The sequence below is a fragment of the Taeniopygia guttata genome, chromosome 1 (genome assembly GCF_048771995.1).
Source record: "Taeniopygia guttata chromosome 1, bTaeGut7.mat, whole genome shotgun sequence".
NCBI classification, from domain to species: Eukaryota; Metazoa; Chordata; class Aves; order Passeriformes; family Estrildidae; genus Taeniopygia; species Taeniopygia guttata.
In genome coordinates this window covers 2,239,193-2,264,266 of record NC_133024.1, presented here as the reverse complement: position 1 = coordinate 2,264,266, position 25,074 = coordinate 2,239,193, and the positions used below count along the sequence as shown (strand labels likewise).

Genomic DNA, 25,074 nt, shown 5'->3' with positions numbered 1-25,074 from the left:
CTTTCTTTACAGAAAGCCTCACCTTGTGGCCACACCATTATCACATTTCTGTAGCTCATATCCACTGCAGCACAGCTATAGCTTTGAAATTATCACTTCAGAGGACTCCCAGAGCTGCTTGGGAAGCCCACTGATATTTCTGCAGGATGCTGCCTTTGCAGCATGCAGTGAAACCCCCTGGTGTGTTCCTAGCTCAGTGGCAGTTTCCTGCACAGCCATGAACAGACACCCCTAATTACATTATTTCCTGACTGTAATGCAAGAGGATGGGCTCCTCTCATGTTTTTAAACCATTTCTGAGCAGGAATTTGTTTTTTTTTTTTTTTGTTTCAAGTGTGTAGTAAACTGAGGTTGAACTCTTGTGGTGTCCTCGCTCAGATTTGAACGTGCCCCCCCAAAATTCCCTGCTAGGGAAATTATTTGTCCAGGTCCCAAGCAGAGAGCTGCACGAGGAGCTTTGGCACGGTTTAGTGTGCCAGCTTGTGCTGAGAAAGTGCTTGTAGTCCCCAGCTGTGTGGGTCAGGAGGAGCCCCACAAACCCACAGATATCACCCCATAATCCTTCCTGGCAAACAGACTACAGGGGTGTATCTGCAGGAACACAGGCAGCAGCAGCAGCATCATCATCATCATCAGCACCAGCAGCAGCAGCAGCAGCTCTGGCTAAGCCCTTCCCTCGGGCTCACACGTGTCCTTGTAAACTGAGATTTCACACAAGCCAGTGAAGACATACTTCAGTTTTATTGTTGTTTAGGCATGGATAGAAACATTAATTCTTTTGCACTCTTGGTTCTTGAAAGTTGCCTATAGTGAGCTGGAGCAGTGAAAAGCCCAGCTCCTCGGACTGGCGATTTAAAGTGCATAGGAGATCAAGCAGAATCCCAAAAGGCGAGGAGTTGTTTATATTCCTTTTTTCTGTAGCTGTGAAAGTTGAAGGGCTTTCTTTTTCTTCTCGTTTGCCCTATATTCCCCTGACAGTGGTATGAAGATTTTCAGCCCTTCCCTATGCTTTCCCTTTGGAGTTTTCCCTATCTTTGGAAGATTCCTCTCTGTGTTTAAGAATTATTTGTAGTGATATAAACAAAGAGAGGCTGTAGATGCACACTCCTTCACAGGACTCTGGTACAACTTTTCCCGTTCAGAGTCATGCCCACTGAATTTGTTTTTTTCTTTTAAAAAACGTGTATCGCTTGGCAGTGTTCTTGCACCAAAAGAAAAAGATATATTTATATATAAAGTAACTTTTTTGTGTGTTCACGTTTTATTTTGGAAAAACAGGTGTTTAAAAATTTTAGAATTTTTTTAACAAAATTCTAAAAAGAAAAAAATCACAATATTTACAGAGATAACAGAATGGCTGAGCCATGCAAAACAAATTACTTTGGTTTTTCCCCCATTTTACTTTGGTTTAAATATTGACCAAGATTATAATTTCTTTTTCCTTTTGCCAAATAAAACAGTAACAAATTAAAGTTTAGAGGCATATAACAGGATTTCCCTCTAATATTTTATACAGCATAGAGTTTATAGGACATCTTATGTATTTAATCCATGCCAATGCACTACAGGAAGCTTTTATTAAGACATCAGTCACTACTGCCCAGACATTTAACATTTTACAAATTTACAAGTAACAGTGTTTTCTGCCCCCTAAATAATGCAAAAGTGGCAAAATACATTTCCTAACGTCCATATTTTTCTTTTATTTATTTATTTATTTATTTTTGCCTACCAGTCTATAAAAACTTACTTTTTCCCTGGATATTTGTAAATGGAAACCTGATGTTCTGCTTACTGTTCCTCTCCATCAGAGCTGCCTGTTACCTTCTTCCAGAAACTAACTTTCCAGATAAGATGAAACTTATCTCCCTTAAGTGCAACTTTCTATTGGCCATTCACCCTAAAACCTTTTCTTATCAAGTACCATTCTAAAAATTCCCTCAAGCAAAAAACATGTTTATAAAGTTACAAACTTGAATGTAACTAAAGATACATAGACATTTCATTGTTACAATTATATGTACTGTTTGATAAATTAGGTACCAGTTAAAAACACTAAAATTATCTCAAGGTGCATTCAATATCTGTAGCATAGTTAACAAAAACACACAAAAAATATATATATATATATATTCTATTTTTGTGGGAAAAAAAATGTAGCTTTGATATGACCACTTTTTAAAAAAGTTTCCAATTCTGACTGGTATCTCTCTGAAAAGAAGAAAAGGTACAGTACTTTAAGGCAGCGAATAACATAAAGGAATCAAAATTAATCCAGAATTCCAGTTCCTTATCCTAATGCTAGCATGAAAGACGACCGATAACCATCAATAAAATGCATGTCTTGCTCTAGAAGAAAAGGATTTTTTACCCACCAGCTGTATGTAGTCTAGGAATTTATCATAGTGTTCCTTACTCAATACCCAGACTTCTTCAGGGAAACTCTTTATTCCCTTTCTAGCTAGTTTAGCTTTGCATGGTTTTTTAAATGTTTACTTTCATTAACAATTGAGTTCATTCTTTGTCACAGCTGTCACCCTTGATTTCAAAGAATGAAAAAGGAGTTTGACATTTTCCTTTAAGACAATCTTACACTCTAGGTACTTGCTACAAAGCAGAGGTTTCACTGATTACAACCAGATTTAGACATGTACCTGCTCAAAGGGTGTCATAAAAACAATTGAAATAAAACCATTACACTATACATCAGATTAACAGCAACTCCCAGAACAAAGCCTTACAGTGTATAAAAATAGCTACGTAAAAAATTTACATAAAGGCAAACAAAAAGAAATCTTCAGTGCAGACATTTACAAAAAATATTTCAAACAGAACACAACATGGTGACCTATTATCATGGCTGTCGCCAAAATTAGTTTGTGGGGTTCTTTTAGCTTGAGATAATTGTGTCTAAAATCCTTTGAAAACCTGGTAGTATGATCTGCTTAATACTTGAACCATGAATAGCTGTCACTTCTTTGTATATGTTTAAATACAATCCACGTTCATGCTTCAATTGGTCTATATGTATTCTCTGAAAATAGAAAGGTAAAGCCAGTTAAATATTTTTAAATATGTTAACCATCATAACTACTCAGTATCTATGCTGTAAATAAACAGCTTCATGAAAATTTCTTCTTCTGAAGCTCAATGATGTAAATGCTTTCTTTCATGACAAGAATGCCTGTTGCAGTATTGTTCCAAATAAATCCAGTAAATTTGTCTGGTAAGTAATGGATTTATGTTCATTTTAGTTATGCAGATCTACTGATCTGAAGATGATTGCACCAAAGGCACACAAGATGTTTATGCTGTAACTTTTGCAAAATCCAAACTGACTTATTTTCCACTTTTCAGTCCTTCCTAGGACATAATTTTGGTATTCCCAATTCCCTTTTCCAAACTAGTAGAACAGTGATATTGCTGGTAAAGTGCCTACAGCAATTCTGCATCTCTTTATATGCTGTGTAGTTGCTATATATAATCCATTACATTCTAAATGTTTAATGCAAATCTTCTGGTTTGTATTGGAAAATTTCAGACAATACTGACCTACTGAAATTATTGACAGTTGCATTCATTTAAAGAAGAAACCTTGATATGTATGTATGAAATATCATAATCCTGGATAATTCCATATGCTTTAAATCCCTGCTACCTCAAGAAGGCATCCAGTGCTATTTACTTAAGATCTCTGAAAATCAGGGCTGGAGGAGCTTTGCAATGCAAGCACCCCTGAATATGTAATACTCTCATTTGATAACTAGCTCAACAAACCTCTCTATGGTTAGCCTGCTTCCAGACTCTTGTGTTATCACAGTGTCAATTTTAAATGAGCTAAACCAGCCAGAAAAATGGTCTAACCCCCTCCTTTGGGTAGTAGGAGGAGAGGTGCAGCAGTGGTGTATTTATGTGTGAGCACAGGGTGGTGCTCTTGGTGCTCTGCAGTGCTCCTGTAATTCCCAGCAGAACTTTGGCATCTGCCAGATCTTTTGCAAACAGTTTACTTCATACAGATCCAGCAAGGAAAACTTTCAAAGCTGTTCCTATCATAATACACTGTGTCTCTTTCCAGGATAAAACTGATCATAGCACAGGTGTGTGAAATCTAGACTAAGAAAACTGTTTTGTTCTAAGGGAAGGAAGTTTCATGACCTTTGCATTAATGATGAAAAAAGTGACCAAGGATTTGGAAACTGCTGCTTTCAGTAAGGGAAGAAGTTCCCGTAAATATTTCAAGTCGTCACTTGAAACCTTCTGAGCTCTATCTAAACATGCTCTTCATATAAACACATACATACACATGCACAGTGGTACATTATACAAATTTGTATTTTCATTTCCTCAAGCACATGCATTAACATAAAGCCAAGTATTAAGTTCCATCTAAATGTCAGATTTCTTTTTTATATTTGTATGTGCATCTCTGAATTCTTAACTGGCCGAAAGCTTGAGTCTGTCTGCCCTAAAACTACACCTCAAAATGACCTCACTGCCTCCCCCCCTGGAAGGTGAGCATCAGACCAAGAGTCTTTGATCATCAGAGAAATGGTGGACTAAGAAATTTTAATGCTGTAATATGAAGCACTTACCTGGAATGATGACTGACACATTTTCTCTTAAGTTTCAGATTTATGATTGTTTTCCTCTAGTTTTTTGTTTTCTTCTATATTTCCAAGATCTTTGTCTACATGTTTTGATGCTGTCCTATAATGAAAAGGAAGGTCATTTTTGCAGTAATTTGTTCCATACTCATATTAATGACACTGCCTCCTCCCCTCACACTGAACAGAAAATTTTGACAGTTCTGTTCTGAGCAGAGCAACAGGTTTGCATATGTCTGTGAAGAGGCCAGTGCCACCAGATCCCCCACTGCTGTGGGTACCACAGGAAGTACTGCAGCAGGGCTCTGTGTGTTTGATCTACCTCTTGAGGAATTCAGAATTATTCTGAGCCAGCAGACATTTAGTAAGGTTAAACCAGTTGTGGAGATCCACGTTTCTTGACAAAGTAATTGTGCAGCTTGTTTCAATAGACATGAGTCTGCTTTAAGGCATACTAAAACATTACAAGTGTGGCTAAAATATCTTGATCAACACAGCAATCTTTTGTGTATTTGTAGTAAACGACTTTCAGAGCCTGTGCCAAACGGAAGCTCTTTAAATGTGAAGAAACTCGTGAAAATTCCGGCACCACTGAAAAAAATATCTCACTCTGGCTTGTAGGTCTGTGCTAGCTACAACTGACAAGCTTTGGGTAAAGATGAGATTGTGTAAATGTTTGAGGGGGGGAAAATGCCTCATTTAAAGTAGCAGGTCTTCCTTAATGCAAGTAGTGGTGATGAATTAATGAGTTAAGTGCTTAGTTTAGCTTAGCACAATAAAACCACTATGCCATTCATTTAATCTGTGAGAAGCCTCACTGTCTGCCAAGGTGAAAGATTCCTGCAGCGCTGTGATAACATTTGGAAGGCCCCAATTTTTAAGATGTAAACAGGCAAATGCGTTTGAGTGGGACAAAGCAAATCCCTTGCGTCAAAGCAGATTATCGTGGCCGCATTTTCCCGACAGATATTTTGTTCCCCCTACAGAAAAGTGCGGTGTGCTGCGACAGACTGATGCATATGCTCACCCTTGCTTTGGGGTACAGACTGGGGTGACGCTGACCGGAGGAGGACAAGGCAGACACAGGCTGGGGAGTGGGGATGGCAGGCTGACACCATGCAGGAACGCACGCACAGCGGGATTTATCGGTGGGATCATCGCTGGAGGAGCGCTCCTGCCGCATCCTCATCTGAGCAAAGGCCGGCTGCACGGCCTGTGCCCTGCCCCAAGGACCCTGCTGAGCCAGGGAAGCTCAGCCCTTGGCTATGAAGAGCTCCTGTGCCAGAGCTCAGAGGTTCTGTGTGGTGGAAAAGTCTCTCCTCCACCCCGAGCTTCCAAAGAAAGGCTCAGCAGTCTCTGTTGTTCGGTCTCAAGGCAGTTTATTGCAAGTTATCTAAAAGATTTTCTCCTTGGGCTGCTGTGGTTTGCTCACAGCTCAGGCAGAGGCACACACACACCCTGACATCCTCTCTGACTCCCGACTGCTTCTTCTCTCCCCGCCCAGGGCTGCTGCTGTCTTTTATATGGTACATTACGTGTTACATGGGTACAGTTTGTCCCCAATGCCTATTACCTATATTAAATGGTGCTTTTCTATCTTTTATATGGTACATTACGTGTTACATGGGTACAGTTTTTCCCCAATGCCTATTACCTATATTAAATGGTGCTTTTCTATCTTTTATATGGTACATTACATGTTACATGGGTACAGTTTTTCCCCAATGCCCATTACCTATATTAAATGGTGCCTTTCTACTCTAAACCAATCTGTGAGTGCCAACATCACCAAGAACATGGAGGCAAGGAAGGAGAAAGAGGGAGGACAGGGCAGACCCAAATCCCTCCATCTTAAACCTCTGACCCCCATGTACAAAACCAAAACCCCCCTGTACAGCACTCAAAAATTCTTCCCTCTACTTTGTGACTACTTCTACTATATCTAAACTTTTGTGACTTCTTGTTCTTCCTGCAAGGTTGGTAAATCATTCCATGGCTCAAACCCAAAATCACAGCTGTTTCCAGCTGCCTGCCAGGGTCTCAAATGCTTCTGACCTGGACCTGGAACCTCCAAAAATGTCTGAGGGACATTTTGAGTTCCGACACTCCTGGGGCACTGCAAATGCCTCACCTCACCCCTGCCCACCTCTGGGAGTGCTGCTGAAATGCTGCTCTCCAGCTCCAGGTGGATTTGGGATTCTGCATCCCAAATCCCACAGGCTATGCTGAAAGGGACCACTCTAAAATCTTTTTGGGTTTAGAGAAGGTTACTTCCTGAAGGGCCATAAGTTTAAATGTTTTAAAGCTGTGTTATCTTTTGCTGTTGGTTTAGGGTGCTTCTGCTGTATTTGTGTGACTGACAGGAAGGTATCATGCTGGAAACCCATTTACTGCAAAGATCTGAGCTCCTCTTCATTGCAGGCAAATTTAATTTTAAAAGTGCTGAGATAGTATTACAAAGTAACTTGTTCTACAGTGGTAAATTTCTATTGCACAGTAACAATCTATTTTTTTTTTTTTTTTTTTTGTTATTCAAAACCTGAAATGCATTACATCAATAAAAGGGAAGGATATGAAATGCAATGAAGAAGAAAATTCAATGCTTTGGTAGAGACTGACCTTCTGTGAGCTTAACAACCTTTCACAAATCTCTTTAATCCTAACAAAAAAGAAACAACCCCTCAAAAAAAAATCCCTTGAAAATTAAAAGAAATATATAATTTAAAAACTGTTTGGTCTAGGTTGAGCACATAATTTAGCTTGTCATGTGGCTAATGAGTCTTTTCCATAAATAAGTCTCACAAAATTGGAGACAATAGGGGAAGAGATGAAAAGCTGAAAGAATCTGGACTCAGGCAATTACCTGGGCTGAAGTGAGTTGGATGTGAGAAAGCAGTACCATGCACATCTGTCCTCATATAGCTGCTAATGTCTGCTCCTGGAGACTGGATAGGCTACTGGCATGGCTCACTGGGATCCTTTTTTTGGCTTCTTATCACCAGTTTTACAGTGCCCAAATCAGACTGAATCTCATATGACCTGACACTTAACAGCAGAGAGAACTGTCTGGTCTTTGATTAGGTTAAAAGTATTCAATGACTAATGTCAGGAGATCCTGCAATGTGATCAGGTTTTGATTTTTGAAGTAATCTATTTTAGCTCTATATTCAGCCAAATTAAATGTCACCTTTATTTTCCTAAAAGCCACACTGGGCAAAAATGGGAGACTTAAAGGGCAACACTACCTTTGAACGAGGCAGATGCTCCAGAACACTTTTGGAGTGAAACACCTGCTTGAAATGAGAGCAGCAGCAGTTCTTCATGTCTGACAATCAGATGGATTTCAATTCTCAATGCCTGAGACTGAAATGCAGCTGTTTATTTATGATGCCTCAGTGATCCTGCTGACCTGGTTTTTTGTTCCCCAAATACCATTATCGAGGCAGAATCACCACCTCAGCACAAACAATGCTGCAGCCTCTTTAAGTGCTATCTAAACGGTGTCATCAAGAGACCCAGGAGTTATTTTGCACGGAGATGTGGTGCACAGGCAGTGCCCTGCAGAGGAGCAGCACCCCTTGCACAGCACAGCCCCTAGGGCTCAACAGAATGGCTTGGGTTTGTAACAGAAATGTCTCAAAACATCTCAAAAAAAGTCACCCTCACTTCCTGAGGTGACTTCAGGCACAGGACAAATGATCCTTTTCCAGCTTAACATTCCACAACAGTTGTTCCTTACTTTTTTTGTGTTCCTTTTTTTTTTTTTCCCAGCTTCCTCCATCTGCAGCTCCAGATTTTCCTCATAATATCTGAGTAGCTGGGCAATAGATTCTGAACTTATAGAAATATTCCCAAGGATTCAACCAAAAGGGAAGACAGCCCACTTTACCCATACTACCTGGAGTACTCTCACACTGTCATTCTCTGCAGCTCCACAAAAACAAACAAAAAAAAAAAGCCCACACCTTTGATAGTGTTGTTTGGAAGAGAGAGAAGTTGGTTGTATAAATATGAGTTACTCACTCAACTCTTCTTTTTCTTTCCCCCCCCCTTAAATTAATTTGTAAATCATGGAACATTCTCAGCTCTTGCTAAAATTATGACTCGTGTGTAATATTTATCTATGCTTGCTCTTCAGGAAAATAATTATCCTCAGGGAATCCTAATCAAAATCCCTCTGTAAGTAGTGCCAGTAGTGCCAAAGTGAGATTTTTAGCATTCTTTGGAGTGTGTGTGCTGTGAGGCCACTATTTTCATGGCTCTTGTTCAGACACTGTTCATAGCGTTGTTGGTAATACAAAGACCATTTTTCCATGATAATTGTTTTGCCTGCTGCAGTGTAAATACAGACTGCATACAGGTGACCCAAAGATTACTGTAGGGTTTTAATTTCTGATATCTTTTAATCTCACAAATCTAGGCCTTGTCCTCAGCACTATTTAAGGGAAAAAGTATGCAGTGCTGTTTGTCCTTGTCACCCAGCCTTGTGATAATGACAGATAAGATGATACATATCTGTGTAGTTCTGGGTGCTGAAGCAAGATGGATTTCATTAAAGCTACACTCAACTGCACTGTTCCAGATGATTTTCTAGGAGCTAAAAGTTTTATACATCCCAATCTGGACTAGCTGCAACCTCCTTATTTACTTCAATTTTACCTTCCACTTCCTCCAATTATTTTCAACTGTCCATCAGTAGGAAAAACCACAGAGATATTAGAAAAATATTCCAGTCATCAAGAAATGGGTGACTGTTTCTAATTTGTATTATTTTTTTATTAGATTTGTGTTATGAGCTGACACTTTCAGAGATGTTTGGTAACTATGTCTTTTCTCTGAAAGGGAACTGAGTGAAAACAAATACAAATGCTGAGTTTTGTTGAAAACATAGTGAATTTCTTACATATTTGGCCCACCACATTAACTCATATGCTTGTTTGCTATAAAGTACCAGAAAAGCAGAATTGTTATGCTTCAAGTGCTCAGTTTCAGAGATGCCAGTAACCTTTGTCATCACTGTGACCTAAGAAACGTTTCAAGAGTTTGATGTGCTCTGAGTGTGAACAACTTTCAGCTGGCCCAGCTGAAGTTTCCTTCGCTGGCTGTTGAACCACTTTAACCTTGATCTAGCCTGACTTGAGATTTGGGCACCTCCCAACTCCAGGGATAAAAACGGGGCCAAGAGCCAACTACATGCCAGCTTCCATGACTAGGGAGCAGGGGACAGGGTTTTGAGTGCACCCTTTCCTTTTTGAATCTCTCATTTCTGCCGTACCCTCAGCTGTGTCTGGCAAGATGGAAATTTTATATATGAAGCATTTACCTAACATGAGTGTCCTGCAATCTCTCAACTGACGCTTGACACAAAAATGTTAGAAAGATTCTGAAGTGCTGAGGTATATTCTGTTTGGTACAGATTAGTTTACAGCATCCTTTTTGGAAAAAGGAGAAATCTGCAGAGAACAAGTGCTTGGCCTTCTGCTCAGATGAAGGAGAAACAAGGCATGCTGGGGTGGGTAGGCTCAACTCTTTATTCAAGAGGAGGCTGGTTGCAGGATGTGGAATACAGATGAATCTCTGATTTATGGGACAATATTCACACTGAAAAGAATATGTGGCAATAATCAGCTTTTCCATCAAGTGAAGCTGAGGCAGTGAGTAACTGTACAAGTGATTTATTGTGAATATATTCCAAGGCTGTAAGTATAATTCCTACTTAGTGTGGATGACAAGACAATAGAAGATTATACAAACCACAACACCAATAACAAAAAAAGGAATGTTTTTCTTGCCTCGGCAGACTTGGAAAGTTCTGTGCTGCTGCCTTCTCAGACTTTCCTTTGGCGTCACTTTGGGGATAGAGATTAGGTGAGTTACTGGTCAGGGGTGGCTTCAAAAAATAACTACTACCTGCTGGCCTGGATGGGGTTGTGTCCAGAGGTGAAAGTTGCTTTTAGCAAGGTCTACTTTGATTTCTAGGCTATGATCCATAATGAAAACTTTGCCAGAATTAGGCACTGACATTCTGCTTGCTCCTGCAAGTATGGTGTGCAGAAAGCAGGGAGGATAACAACAGATCAATTAAAAAAATATACAGAGAGCAGGAGATTGTCAATGATGATACATCAATTAAGGGGTTTGGAAGCCAGCAACCATGTGTCAAATACAGAGATTATTGTTTAATTATAAAGACATTTTTGTTTCCAGTGAACCTGTCTAATCAATTCTAGTTCTAATTTTTCCTCTAAGCTTTAGGAAAAGAAGCTGAACACGAGGAAAAGAAGTGGTGTCCATTTAAATTATGCCATATCCTATCTTTGAAACCAAAAAAATTGTTGTAATTTATAAATTCATCTCATGATATACTCTATGATTCCTGTCAGCTCTCCCCACACTACTCCATGGTGCAAGAAGAGATATTTTACCTTCTCTGCCCTTGTTATACTCAAACCACCTCATCCAAAGAAACCCAAAGCAGTGTACTACAGTTTCATGGCTCCACATTAACACATTTGAAAAGGCAAAGTTATCGTCGGCATTCTTGCAAGAGTAGCAAAGTGTGGGAGGAAAAGCACTATACTGTTACTTTTAATTTTTTCCCAAAAAAAGCATAAGCTTTGGAAAAAAACCAAAAAACTCTCTGTAGTATCTGAGTACGGTTCTGTGCATGGGTAATTTATAACAATTCTATATTTGGAAAACTTCAAAAACCTGATCAGTTATGGCTGAGCCAAAGTCTTTATGTATTATCCAAAAAAAGAACATTTCTTAGCAGATGGAGAATTCCTTGTTGTACTTTCACATCAGTGAATACACATTTGTTCATAGGAAAATCCCACTGGTGTATTTGAGATTTCATTTGATTCAATTTTAATGGAAGATCATACTAAAACCAATTGAACTTTAAGACTGCTTTTACACCTGTACTGATTGGAGCATGCTATGCACGGCCACTTAACCTGCTCAGAAGCAGCTCTGAGAGCTGTCAGAAAGCAAACCTGCTTCTGCCTGCCCTCATTTCCCCCTGGAGACAAAGCTATGGGGGAAAGACCAAGTGGGGCACACAGAAATAGCCAGCCTCAAAAGGATGGAGCAACACAGTCACTTCTTGACACCTTCCCATTTATTTTCTGAAGTGAGCCTCTGTGGCAAGGCAGAAACTTGAAAATGGAAAATGCTGTTCTATGCCTGTGATGTCTAAAAGCTGCATTGGGATGAGAGCTCCTAGATATTTCAGCAACAGAAGCTCTATTTTTACAGGTTTATTTCAGAAATCTCAAAGTACACATGAACAAAACAATTAAGGATCTCTCTTCTTCCTGAGCTGGTTGAGTCTTATTCTGTATGTTATTCCATTTTTAAAGGAAACAAGGAAGCCAATTTCTAAATGAAGGTAGCCAAAGTCTAAATGAAGCACCAGTACAGCCAACAGACTTCCACACATCAAGTTCCACAATTAAATACTATATTAAATGCACAGATTTGGCTGTCAGGAAACAGGACCTCATTACTGTTATGATCTATGAAAATCTGAGAACCCCACCTCCAGGAGATGAGTTCCATTAAGCATTAGGACAAGCTAATCAGAGGTACCAAAAAGTTTCCTTTTGCTATCAAGTGCACCCACTGTAACAGCTTTTCCCCACTCCAGAAAACTGGAATGCTGTAGAGGAAGGAAAACAAGTAAACATACATATTTTCTTATCACTGTTCTTTTTCCAGCTTAGTATAAAGTTTTCAAAAAATTCTTACTTTGATTTCTTCACATAGAGCCAGTAGACAACACCTGCAATCAGAGCAACCAGCAGAAGACCGACCACAATTCCCACTATTAGCTTTGCCTGGTCATTAACCTTTTCACTATTGTCATCTGAAGCAAAGAAGAAAAGTTAATGAGATGACCTATGATAAAGTAAAGCATTACAACATTTCTACAGAATTTTCACCAGAAACACAAAAAGGGATTAGAAAGTAAAAAAAAAATAGAATAAAAAAAGAGAGAGGAAACCGTACATACCAGTTCTATCCTCTGGCTCATCATATTCTGGAATATTTACTGAAATGAAAAATGTTAAAATTGAATTAAAGACAACACAGACCTAAAAATCACCTTTAATTGCCTATTTACAGCAATGACAGAAACTGGAACAGTGTTTTCCAAACAAGATATTTAATCCCATCTTTAAATAGAAGCCTTTCCTTTGTAACTACACTATATACACTAGAAGAATCTTACTCTAAACCTGTAATATTCAAGTCAGAAATATTTCTGACTGAGAATTTCTGTGCTACCTTTCCAAAGCTCCTCACTGCGTTTCATCATGATATATAATTAAAGCCCAGTATGGCTGATTTCTGTTGTGAGTCAAGTCATATCAATAATAATAAACTGTAATTTAGGGACTAAGAGATATTGTTAATTTTGTAATAAATAAATATCTCTGTCTAGTAAATGAAATATTACTTTGCAGTATTTTGTACTATTATGCTGTACTATTATTTTGCAATATTGTTTCCTTTTGTAGCTAGCCAAGAAAGTGATGAAGACTAAATGAATTATTGTAGAAAGCTATCAATAAATTTTATGTACTACTGCTCCAGAGTGGATTTACAATTGCTTGACTTAAGACAAAAAGGTTAAATATCTTAGTATTAACATTACTATGCAGACCTACTCTTCATTTGAGTGTGATGTATGGGTACTTTATGAGAAACTGTAACTTTAAGGAAATTATCTTTAGAGGACACTCACTAGCAGAGACGTTCATGGAGGTCACAGTCCTTTCTAGCTCATTTTCTGCAATGCAAGTTAAAGTTACATTTTCCTCAGGAGCAATTACAATTTTACTGGAAAATTTCCCATTAACATATTTTGTCTCCTCTGTCTGAAAAGGTGAAAAATTAAGATTAGTATCCTTTAAAAACACAAAGAACAATACATGCATCGCTTGCATTACACATTGAAAATGTTCAGAGGGAAATAACTTTCAACTAGTATTTCAGTTTTCCAAACAATAGCAAGAAAAATACTACATTGTTTGATTAAATGATAATGTGAGTATTTGAAAGAAAATTTGGCCTAAATATCCAGTTATAGATATTATAGTGTGTACTATAAGACCAATGATAAAAAAGTTTTTTTTTTCTGAAAAAGTTAACAACATTCTATATTTGCTTTTAATTCAAGTATTTAAAAAATATTCCAAGTGAAAAAATTCTTAAAGAAAAATTCAAACTTCTAAGGTATAATTTTTTCCATCTTGCTGTTTCTCATTTATGTCATTATAAGGGGAAGAATTGTTCCAAGTTTTCCAGTTTCCAGCTTTCCAAGCTATTTCCACACTAAGCATTATTTTGCCTATCTACATGTATGTAGTAGCACCTATAGTATCTGTACTGTAATATTGATGTGTTGTTCTTTAAATTTGCTGCACATCATTCTTGGATTAATGCAACACCTAGAGAAAATTATTTGCAATCATTTCTATAGCTTCAAGATAATTCCTCTCCTATATCTACAAGTAAATGGCCAAACTTTGTCAGCAACACATGATTTCTGTAGGTTTAAAGCAAAACCTAATGAAATGTAATGGAATCTACAGGAGCACTGTACATTGTCCTTCCAGCCACTGACTGCAGAGATTTTTATCTCATTTATTTATTTTTTTAATTTCATTTATTTTTCCTGCTGAGGCAAAATCTGGCAATGCTTTTCATGGAATTTGGTAATCCATATACAATACTTCAGTTTGCATATTTTCCAGGTATTTTCCCTGCTATATATGAGTTCTTATTTATCCTTCAGGATGAATGCATAATCGTTCTGTTTCCAGTGAGAAACAACAGGTATAATCATACAAAAACATAAATATTAGGATAAAAGCTGCAAAGCACATAAGAAACTATACTGAATGTAACTTCTGATTCACAAATACCACATTTCATTACATTTCACTCAGTTAATGCCTACATCAAGTACCCATTTGCTTTCTAATGTAAGTTCTACAATTCCATCATTATTTGCAAATTCTTTATGCAATGGTAAAATCAGCACATTACCCAGATAAAACAACTAAGTACCTTCATTTAAAAAATGCATATTTCATTTGTAACCATTTCTTTTTCCTTCCAACTTCAGCTTGTAGCCAGTGGATCTCCTCTTCCTTCACCTGCTCTATTCAAAAAGGCTTTATCATAAAAAAATCATCCATGTAAGCACCATGTAGCTACAGCTACCACTTAAAACTTCTCTTAGATAAATGAAAAATACTTTTCTTCAATCTCACTACCTCAAAAATGTTCCTTGATTTCAATCTTCACTTCCTATACACTAATTTTTGGTGAATAAATAAGAAAGATACTTGCTTTATTTAGGATGCTTCCACTGCCTGTAACTGTCCACTGCACTGCTGGTTTGGGGAAACCTTCCACATGGCAGATAATTGTTTTAGACATTTTATTTGTGTTGGTTTTCTTGGTCATTTTGATCTGAGGTTTTCCTACAAGAACAATATTACAGTTAACCATTTGATTTTGAAAGAACAGTTAATAATTGTAACTATCTGCTTGCTTACCTTCCACAATAAGTTTAAGTGTCTGTCTTTTCCTCAATCCTTCGACCTCCTGAAGAGTAGTTTCACAGACATAGTTTCCAGCATCTTGATACTGAAGACTTGAAAATGATGGACTTGTTTGCATTCTGGTATTGTCCTGATAAAGTCAGGAGTCAGAAATGACAGAGATGAACTCACAATACATTAACAGAAGTTTTCACATGCTTTGGAAAAGTAGAGCCTCACTTTTTTAAGCTGTTTCCCCATTAATAGGTATATTTGAATAAATGGCATGAAAAGTGGAAACTTCTTGAACAATTTTGCTTTTGAATCAAGAGCACAGATGGGATCAATTATTAGCTCTGAGCTTTTCTAGTAGGTTGGCCATGACCATGAGTGATAAAACATTTGAGACACAAGTAACTCTCCTCTAGGCAAGGCTTATGAGATCAACATATGCTCATAAACAACCATTAAGTATCAGTACTGTAAGTTTCCAGTGCCACAGGTTTTGTATAAAGCCACCTTCTTCAACAGCTACATTTTTCACCATCTAACCTTTCAACCCTTGCCCTTTTATTATGTTTATCAGAACCAAGACCAAGCACACCTCTGACAAAATGCACCGAAATTCCTCCAAATGGGCTTTTCTTCTTAGAAGAACCTTATTCTCAAAGGGTCTTGTACAGACCCTTTCACAGAAGTTGTATTTGTGTTACAATATGCTTTAATCCTCTGCATTTGGAAGCTGAGCTGATAATTACAGTAACTGATTTTCAGTCACCAGGGTGAGTAGATCTCATTTGAACCACATGTGCAAGACCCATTTTAACAATATTCTTTAAAAAGCCCAATAAACAACTCCCTTCCTTCCTTCCAGAACACTGAAGTAGCAGCAGTATTATGAAGAAGGAGTGTGCAATAGATGAATTACTGACCTTTATCCAAAACACAGTTGCATTTCTACTAGAAGAAATTGTGCATGACACAGGCAGGGCCTCTCCAATCTGTTTTGTGACTTCTCCACTAGGAGTAAGCTGTAAATCCAGATCTGGGATAGAAAGAACATTTGTAAAAGGTTAATCTCAGAAAGCCTGGCCCATTTCAGAGGCTTATCAAGAAAAGAAAATGTGACTAATTGCACTCATTAAATTCAAGATTTCATTTCTTCAATAAAATTCAAGTCAGTTTTAAAAGGAAGGGAGATGAGAGAATTATTCTAAAACAGGCACTGCAGAACATTCATATTTTTGCTGTAATTATAGGCTAAAAAGAAAAGCAAAACCTCACTAATCGTTAGACAAATTGATACTTTTTTTTTTCACCTTGTTCTGCTGAAAGAAGGACAGAGTAGGCACAAGAAGCTGAAGAGCTACTTTACATAACAGCATGTGCATCTCAGAAAGGGAAGCACAGAATGCTGTGAGGGTATCTCACTATGGGCCAGGTAGAAATGCACCTTCAGGGCAGGACTAGTGCAGGTGGGGACAGGTTATCCTAAATAGTAATTGGGGAGAAAAAGGCAGGTCAAGCGGTACCTTTTTTTTGTGTGATAAAACTAGAAGATTTTTATCTTCAGAATCTGAAGGGGATGAAGAAGGTCAAAGAGGGTATGAGACATGATACTGACTGAAGGGGTGAGAAGTCTAAATTACAGGGTTGGGGAACTGCACATGAAGCCCTTTATTTGTTCTCACTTGTAACTTAAAATGCCACTTCTGCACCTCAAAAAAGAGTCCAAGCTCTGCCTGACATATTTAATCTCAAGGGAAATCGCAGTCAGCGACAGCTGTGTTTGACACAAGGCAGGGTGAGAGCCAGTAACAGAAATATCAGGAAACATTGCTCTGGATTGTTCTTAGTTTAAGGATTTGGTGGGCTGGTCATGTTTAAAAAAATGTAATCCTACAGTGAAAGAAAAGCAGAGCTTGCTGATGTTTATTTTGCCTCCCCTCTGACAGAGGGTGCTTGCAAGCCAAGCTGCCTGACTGAATGACTATCACAGATGTGCAGATACACAAACACACCAGTCAAAAGCACACATGACTGCATCTCAAATATAGCACTTGCTGGAAAAGGGCTGCAAAGTCCCCTTTTGGCTTTTAAGCAGAGCTTAAAAAAAGCTCGAGACAAAAATCACAGTAGAGGAAAGTGAGTTTTCCTTAACAAAACAGTGGACTTTACTACTGGCCTCATTCAGTGGTTGCCCTGGGAACACCATTGCAATTAAAGGTAGAACTTGAGGTTCAGCCTGTACTATGGGTCTGCAGCATTATTATCTGTGTTACAAGCCCAGTGGCTTTTCTGAGAGGTCACAAGAACTGTACTTTCATCTGTGAATGAGTCAAAAATCTTGATGAGATAAAATGGCATCTTGTTTCTGTATTCCTATGGGGATTCCCTATCCTCTCTCCTGAATCTGCAGCTTCCAAAAGAAAAAAAAATTAAAGAAATAAAGTAACAAGACTCCTCCATTGAGCAGTGTATATTCAGATAGTGTATGGGATTTGTGTTACTCATAAACACATTCTACCAGGGCAGAGGGGCAGCTGAAGAAAAAGCTGTTTTTCCCCCTCAAGAATTTTCTTCTACATGTACTTAACCCTTTTGTTCTTTGAAGCAAGATAGCACCTCCAACCTAAGAGATCACCAAAGACAGTTCAGAAGGCATTCCTCTCATATTTACCATAGGAAGTATATTCATATTCATAGAAGTTTTTGCCCTCATCTCAGGCAAGAGTGACACTGAGCCCAGAGCAATCCTTCAGCCCAGTTTTCCTCCAGGATAGTCTGCCTGTGCCCTGTGGTGTAACTGGGATTACAATCCCTCCCACACTGGTTTTGGTTGCTATAGCAGTTCAGGAAAATGTACAGTGTATGAGATGAGCTACATAACTCAGAGCAGTATTTGCATGACTTACGAGGCAAGACAGAATTAAACTACTGTTTAACACAGGATCCCCTCTAGGAGCTCTACATAAGCAGCTTGATTCAGCTTAATTTTCTGCCAATCTAACTGTAAGGTCAACAAAGAAATGTGATGCAGTTACCTTTACCTCTCTACTTAAAAGAATCTCTCTTTGGTACAGAAGTATGAGGAGAAAACATTTCTTGCATATAGAAGACTATCAAAATTAAATTTTTGTCTCCACTGAAAGAAAAACTTTTTCTGTGAGAATTTTCTGTACATTTCACGTTTGGCTTTGAAATGTTCTTCAGAAACAAGCTCCTCATCAGGCACCATTTTCAAGATATGCTAGCTCTTAGAGTGGTCTCATTTGAAGTCTTGCATTGATTTCAATGCTGTCTCTGCATACCAAGTAGGGCAGGGAAGAGACAAACAGTGCATTCTGCACGCATCGTCACATCATGTGAGGGCGGTATGGAATTAATGTGGGCAAGACTGGAGCACACACTTCAGTTTGGAACCTGTGGCACATCTAGGACAGACTCCCAGCATTTAAATACAGCCTCTGATGGAATACTGTGCTGCAATTGGGAAAACGATGCAGGCACTTGTTTGCTGTCTGAGCTCCATAAATAAAGCAGCAGACAACTGGAAACTTCTCCTAGGGTCTTGAGAATAGATTTTTCCATGCAACATTCAAAAGGTGATTTCCCCTGTATTTTCAAGGGCTTTACTTAGGCTTTCCCTACTTAGACACCAAAAGAAAACAGTGCCATGGTAATGCACAATAAAATTGTTTTGGGAAAAGACACCACAGTTGAAATGTAACAAATTAATATAAAGAGTTTCCCAAATTTAAACTAATACTATTATATTGCTTGCTTTTTGTTGTGTTTGTGGCTGGGTTTTTTAAAAGAAAATTAAAAAAATATAAAATGCTGAGATTGGATGTGAAGGAATGAAAAAGCCCTGAATCCTAATAATCCTAATTAAGTTTTTTTTTTAGTGTACCAGCACAGAGAGGAATATTCATCCATATAAAAGGTGAACAATAAAGCAAAAGAGGGAGAAAAAGTAGGATTTGATAGGCATTAGTAATTAATAGCTGAAGGGCAAACTACATGCTGCAGAAATGCTTTAGACTAGCATCAGACAAAATACTGTAGTACCTTAAAGAAGGGGCATGGCCTGGACATTCAGGAATTACAGAACTATTCCAGGCCACTGCACCTCATTAAAAAAAAAAAAAAAAAAAAAAAAAAAAAAAAGGGCTTTACTGCAGATAGAGGTGTTTTGGAAAAACAAAACAAAACAAAATGAACACTGAGTGAACTGAAGTAGCAGAGCACTCAGTGCAGCTCTGAGTTCTGAGTAGCTGCATTAGCTACCAGCCCTGGGAAGACTCATGTCTAGAAATTACATGTTTCTCTGGCATAGTAAAGCTCTTTGAGTGCGCAGACGAAATAGAAGAGACAGGAAAACTGGCTTGTTAAAAGCAACTTGGAGCTGAGCAAGCCATTTTTTGGAGTAATTATTTATGAAAGTCTAAGTAGACATGCAATTTCTTGGAGAGAAATTAAAGGGTGGGTTATAGCAGAGCAAAGCTAGCTTTGCTATCCTGCAGTGAAGAGGCAGCAGCACAGAGCCCTTTTCAGGTTTTACATGCCCAACTCTTGGCAAGCAGAACAGGTGGGCAGGGTAAAAATGGATGGTCTTATTAAAGGCAAAATATTCATTAAATATAATAGTGTAATTAATCAGGTGCAGTGTAATTATTCATTAATCACTGATATATTATGCATGTATTGTACCTCCTCCAAGAAAAAAAAATTCAAAACCAAGTATAGAAACATGAAGTTTGTTTTAATGTAGAGTATAACTACAGTGGAAGCCTTTAAACTTCATTATCCTTCAGATTCCTCTGAGCCTGTCAACTGTTGATGATACTGTGAAGACTACAGACAACCAATGTTTTTAGAGGAAAATTTCTACCCCTGGCTTAGTTTTATTTAACAGTGATAGTATAGTAGAGTTTGAAAGAGTTCCTGCTCTTGTCTTCTGCATAAAGACATTAAAAGCAACTACTGCTTCTATGGTTCAACCAGCTCAATGGCTGCTTTTGAAGTGTTGCTGATAGTGTGACTAAACATCAGCCTGCTAAAGAAAATTTCCTGAGCTCTGTAGCTCTCACGATCCTGGGAGAAGTAAAAAAACCCCAACTTTTCCTATTGAACATAATGACTTCCAAAGTTTCTTTTCTAGGCTCCTTACACGTTAACCTCCTTGAGGGAATGGGGACTTGATTATGAAGAATGACCTTCAGTGATATTCCTGTGGATTAGCTTCCATGTTTGTGTACATTCTAAGGCACAGCAGAAAGTAATTTGCCCTACATACATTCACATGAGCAAAAGATAAAATAAAATTCTCAGCCTATGTGACAGCGTAGGAGAACGATATACTATCCAAAGTTACATGGAGTGAAACTATCTGGCCAATGAATTGAGAAAGTCAAGATTTCCAAACAGAAATACATCAGAATAAATAGGAATGGCTGGACATGCCTTCAAACCAACACTTCACCTGCAGTTACCTACACAAACACAGAGAAACTGCACAGAGGAACCACCCCAGCAGGCCCAAGGTCAGGTTGCACCTTAGCCAGGAGTGCCAAATGCAAACACTTACAGTGCACAGTGATGGTGGTCGAGTCCATCATGCTTTTGTCAGTCAGAGAGCACTTGTACTCTCCTGTTGCATTTCGTCTCACATCTGTCATTACGTACATATCTGAGCTTCTTATGCCTTCTGTTTCTCCCTGCAGGTGGAAAACAGGACATTTACTCTACCTGGGCCTGCTAAACCTACTATTTTTTGTTGAGGATTTTTTTAATTATAAGGTGGTGAAATATTCCAAAGCACATATAGACACAGCATCATTGAAATGTAATTACCTATTAGTAAAATTAACATTTACTTCCTGCATGATAATATTATTTACAAAAAACCAACTACATCTTTTAATTTAATCACTAACTCATTTTAAGAGAATGTTACAATAAAAAATTTGAAAGTTTAGCAGAAAAAAAACAGTCTACTAACACATATTGCAGAAATCAAAAAAAACAAAACAAACTGAGTTTCTAAATCTGATTCTGATATATTCAGTTTCGGACAAATCACAAACTGAATTGTACTGCACTGCACATTTTTGGTTTTGAATTAGCCAGCAAATGTTGCTTTATGGCTGTCCAGTTCCCCAGTTTCCTCTTGATTACCGACTTAGATCAGCTCTGAAACCAGCATAGAATGATACTTTAATTCCTATCTCTGAATCCAGAAAGAGATTTATAATACCTGTGAGCCTTTCAAAGAGATCACCCACTGCAGCTCTCTTTCCATGAGAGAAAGGAGCAGTATCAGGCAGCAGGGAGGCTGAAGATAAGACAAACTGGGGTGTTCAGCTCCCTCACTGTGCTCCTGGATCAAGGAGAGATAGCAGACACTTCTTCACTGGCATTTAGTGAGTTCCTAGGATGGCTCAGTGAATCCAAAAGGCTGCTCTGAGATAAGGATTCAGCTCCTAGCTGCCCTCGCTCTCTCCAGCAATTCAAACATGCCAGGAGTCCAGAGCAATGAGGATTGTGTTCAGAGGGTGACATGCTGGGTTTGAAATATCTGCAAGGACACCACTTCTTTTGGCTTCTTGCAAGAGCAGCTCTGCTCAGAGCTGCAGCAGGAACAAATAAGGCATATAAACCAGGAGTGGGAAGCAGGACACAGGAACAAGGACTTTAGAATATAAAGCCACATCTGTCTGTGGATTTCACCAGTACTAAGAAGATTAATGGTAACAAAGCCTTTATTTTTCTCAGTCTGTCTTAAGCATTTTACAGATTTGTTCTTCTGTGCTGTCACACACATTATTTTTTGTGTTGTTTGCCACCAAACAATTAACTGAAGAAAAGAAGTTGCACAAAGATTAATCTGTGAAAGTCCAAATAATAGCTGAATTAATTTGCTGTACCTTCACTGCTGGATCTGTGTTATGATAACAGATGAGATGGTTTTCTTCAAGATGCTAAACTGCTGTAATCAAAACTGTTTATTAAAATACCTCATGATGAAATAAAGCCTTGTAATTTTTAGTAGGTCTAAACTCCTGAAAAATTTGGGTGGGCTGGGGGGGTATGAGAGTTTTTTTCAAAAATATTTTGCCAACTGAGATGAGGCGTTCTCAGAGCATGATATAATGGTCAATGTCTACCTTCAGTGTTTGTCACATCGAATTCCTTTCTTAATTTGTTACAAAACCACGTAGACACTGACATGCAGCAATGTCTGCAGGAAGGAGTGATACAGAATATTTCACTAGGCAGCGACAGCAAGGCAGGACTTACTGGAATGTAAAACAGGAACTCCTGTGGAGGAGGGTTGCCATTTCCTGAGCACTTCAGAGTGATGTTATCACCCTCTTTAATGGTACTACTTTGTGGCAGCACCTGAATAGTCACCTTCTCTGTTGGGTCTGTGAAAATAATGTCCGTATTTAATAGCTTCAGTGTAATCATACAGCAACACTATGCATATGATATTCATTGCCCAAGAAAATGCAATTTTATCATCCTGCAGCTGAAAATATTTGCATGTGTAGATCTTTTTATAAAAGAACTTGAAGTTAATCATACTTTCTATATTCTTGCCAATTAAGTGCAAAGAACTCGTACAACATAAAATTCATTTTTCTTCTCCAAAATACCTGTAACTGAAACAGCAATGATTACAACTATGTCATGTGCTTTAATGCAAAAGAAATCCTGATTAGTATGAACCATTTCATGGTGTGATTTCATTATGAGGGATTAACTTGTCCTCTGTGAAATTCCCTATTTGGAGGACTGCAGCAATCAGAAAAACAACTGAAGCTCTCAATGCCACATATTAGTACTAGATAACAGCCTTCTGGCATTAAAAAGAAATAAATATGAACTAAGCAACTATGCTCAGCCTATTCTATATGCTGATCACTACAGGCTTTCAGAAAGATAAATCTGGTGAACATAATAGGACCCTTAACATAGTCAACAGAACAGTAAATGTAACATACTTCTGTCATGTTCACTGAAGTTGAACTATAACTTACATTTTACTTGCATAATTTTTTTTTAGAGCAGAGTATTCTTTACCAGATGCTATTCTTTCTAAGTAGAGGCTTAAACATAATTCTTAAAAAACAAAGTAAAATGAACAAAATTAAAATAATATGGGCAGATAACTCTCACTATTTTAATGTCAAAGGATCAATAAAATTGCATCAAAGATGCCAGTCTTGCATTAAGATACAGCACAACTTATTAGACACTAAAGAAGTCTCCCCAGCAGAGAAAGCCCTGGCTGACAAGTGTTTTTATGTGTTTAGTGAAGCATTTTTATGTGTTTTATGTGTTTAGTGCCCTGCAGCCCTCCCAACCCTCCAGGCACTCCTCATCTCTGTGTCCTGTGGTGGATTTCTCGGTGCCAGGAGCTGCACTGAGAGCCCTGACACAGCTCAGCACAGATGCATTTATGCAGAGTAAGGAACTGAAGTTACAGCAGATGAAAAAAGAAAACTGAGTAACTCCACACTCTAAATCCAAATTTCACACCTGAGGCCTCTTCAGTACTGAAGAGTGTGTCTGCCTCCCAATATTTGCTAATTAGCAACACGCTGCTAGAATTAAATTGTGTGTTACTAGACCAGGACTAGAAGAGTTAGTTTATCAAGCATTAAATCTTTATACAGAGGGAACACTACACATGGCCAGTGACCATCCCAGAGCCATGCAGCCTTCTTTTCCCTTCATGTTGGCTAGTTCTTACTTGCACAGCACAGAAATCTGGAGCAGCCTTACCCTCAACAGGTGAAGTGGCCCTAATGCATGAAAGCAGAGGGGAAATGAGGACAGCACAGCATCTCCTGGCAAGTAACAGCAACAAATGCTTGCTGGTCATTACATTTCTTTCCTGGGAACATCTACCATGCACAGCAGGAGTTACTCATGGTCATGGGGCTCCACAAATGACAGAAAAAAACATGGTGAAATTTGGTACCCAGCTTTATAAAGCAAAAGCAAAAAAATAAGAAATCCCTCTAGCTTTAAAGTGATGGGATAGGTGTCTGCAGGCTTGAAATGCCTGTGGCATCCCCATGGGCAAGAGCTGTCCCCAGTGGTTTTTCTATCCCTTAGTTCTGCTGGTTGTCACTCTGGAGAAAGAGCTGATAAAAAGACAACTCTGACTTCAGATGAAACCAAAGACCAGCTGCTCCCAGGTTTGGTTTCATTTGATCAAGGTCAAAAATGATCCCCTACCCTGTAGCTCAACAAACTTTACCTGTAAAGGAAAACCAACAATTGTCTAGGCAGAACACACATGGCACTTCCAGCCCTGGTTTTTGTTTTCAAGGCAGGGGTGCACTCACACTACTTGGAGAAATTGAGTGCCTTATTTTCTTTGTTTGCAGCTGGATTAGACAATTGTCATACAACACATTGCTAAGACACAGATGTTGGACTGTATACTCAGACCCTGTCATTCCCAAAACAGGGACTCATCTTTTAGACTAGCAGTGCACAGAGAGGCAACACTCGACTGGACGTATTGTCTGTCTCCTGCTCCTCTACATCCTGCTGGGACCTGCTGCCTTCTGCAGTCCTTCAGAAGTGTCATTTTACACAACTTTGAAATCTTCCCCTGGTCTCCAAGGGCTGCCACCTCCTCTGATCTTCCCTTGCCAACAGCCTGTTGTGTTTATTCAAAGGAACATTATGATTTCTACAGCCGTCAGTAACACAGTAAGGAAGCTGCTTTGGAATTCAGTCCAGTTAGAAGCAATTATTTGCACAAATTCTTTACCTAAAAGTCTACCAATATTCAAATGATACATTTTAAATGTAAAACACAGCATCTTACAGCTGTAAGGTTTCACCAGCTTTGTGAAAGGTAGACAGCCAGCATTAACTGCTTGGTG

The 25,074-nt window shown here is 38.5% G+C and overlaps 1 protein-coding gene across 3 annotated transcripts in view; it reads right to left on the bottom strand.

Moving 5' to 3' along the window:
- Nucleotides 1–722: 722 nt before the first annotated feature.
- The window catches only part of ALCAM (activated leukocyte cell adhesion molecule), a 113,051-nt gene continuing 88,699 nt past the window's right edge, over nt 723–25,074 (bottom strand). For 2 of the 3 annotated variants that reach the window (XM_072935082.1, XM_072935019.1), the window contains exons 7-16: nt 22,466–22,593; nt 20,754–20,883; nt 16,096–16,208; nt 15,179–15,314; nt 14,966–15,103; nt 13,357–13,485; nt 12,622–12,660; nt 12,357–12,474; nt 10,397–10,453; nt 4,594–4,707 (exon numbers count right to left, since the gene is read on the bottom strand). In XM_072935082.1, the coding sequence (XP_072791183.1) occupies nt 4,620–4,707; nt 10,397–10,453; nt 12,357–12,474; nt 12,622–12,660; nt 13,357–13,485; nt 14,966–15,103; nt 15,179–15,314; nt 16,096–16,208; nt 20,754–20,883; nt 22,466–22,593 (1,076 nt within the window). In that variant the 3' untranslated portion in view covers nt 4,594–4,619. Of the gene's footprint in view, nt 3,035–4,592; nt 4,708–10,396; nt 10,454–12,356; nt 12,475–12,621; nt 12,661–13,356; nt 13,486–14,965; nt 15,104–15,178; nt 15,315–16,095; nt 16,209–20,753; nt 20,884–22,465; nt 22,594–25,074 lie in introns of those variants that run through there. The other variant, XM_072935062.1, reaches the window with a different exon arrangement.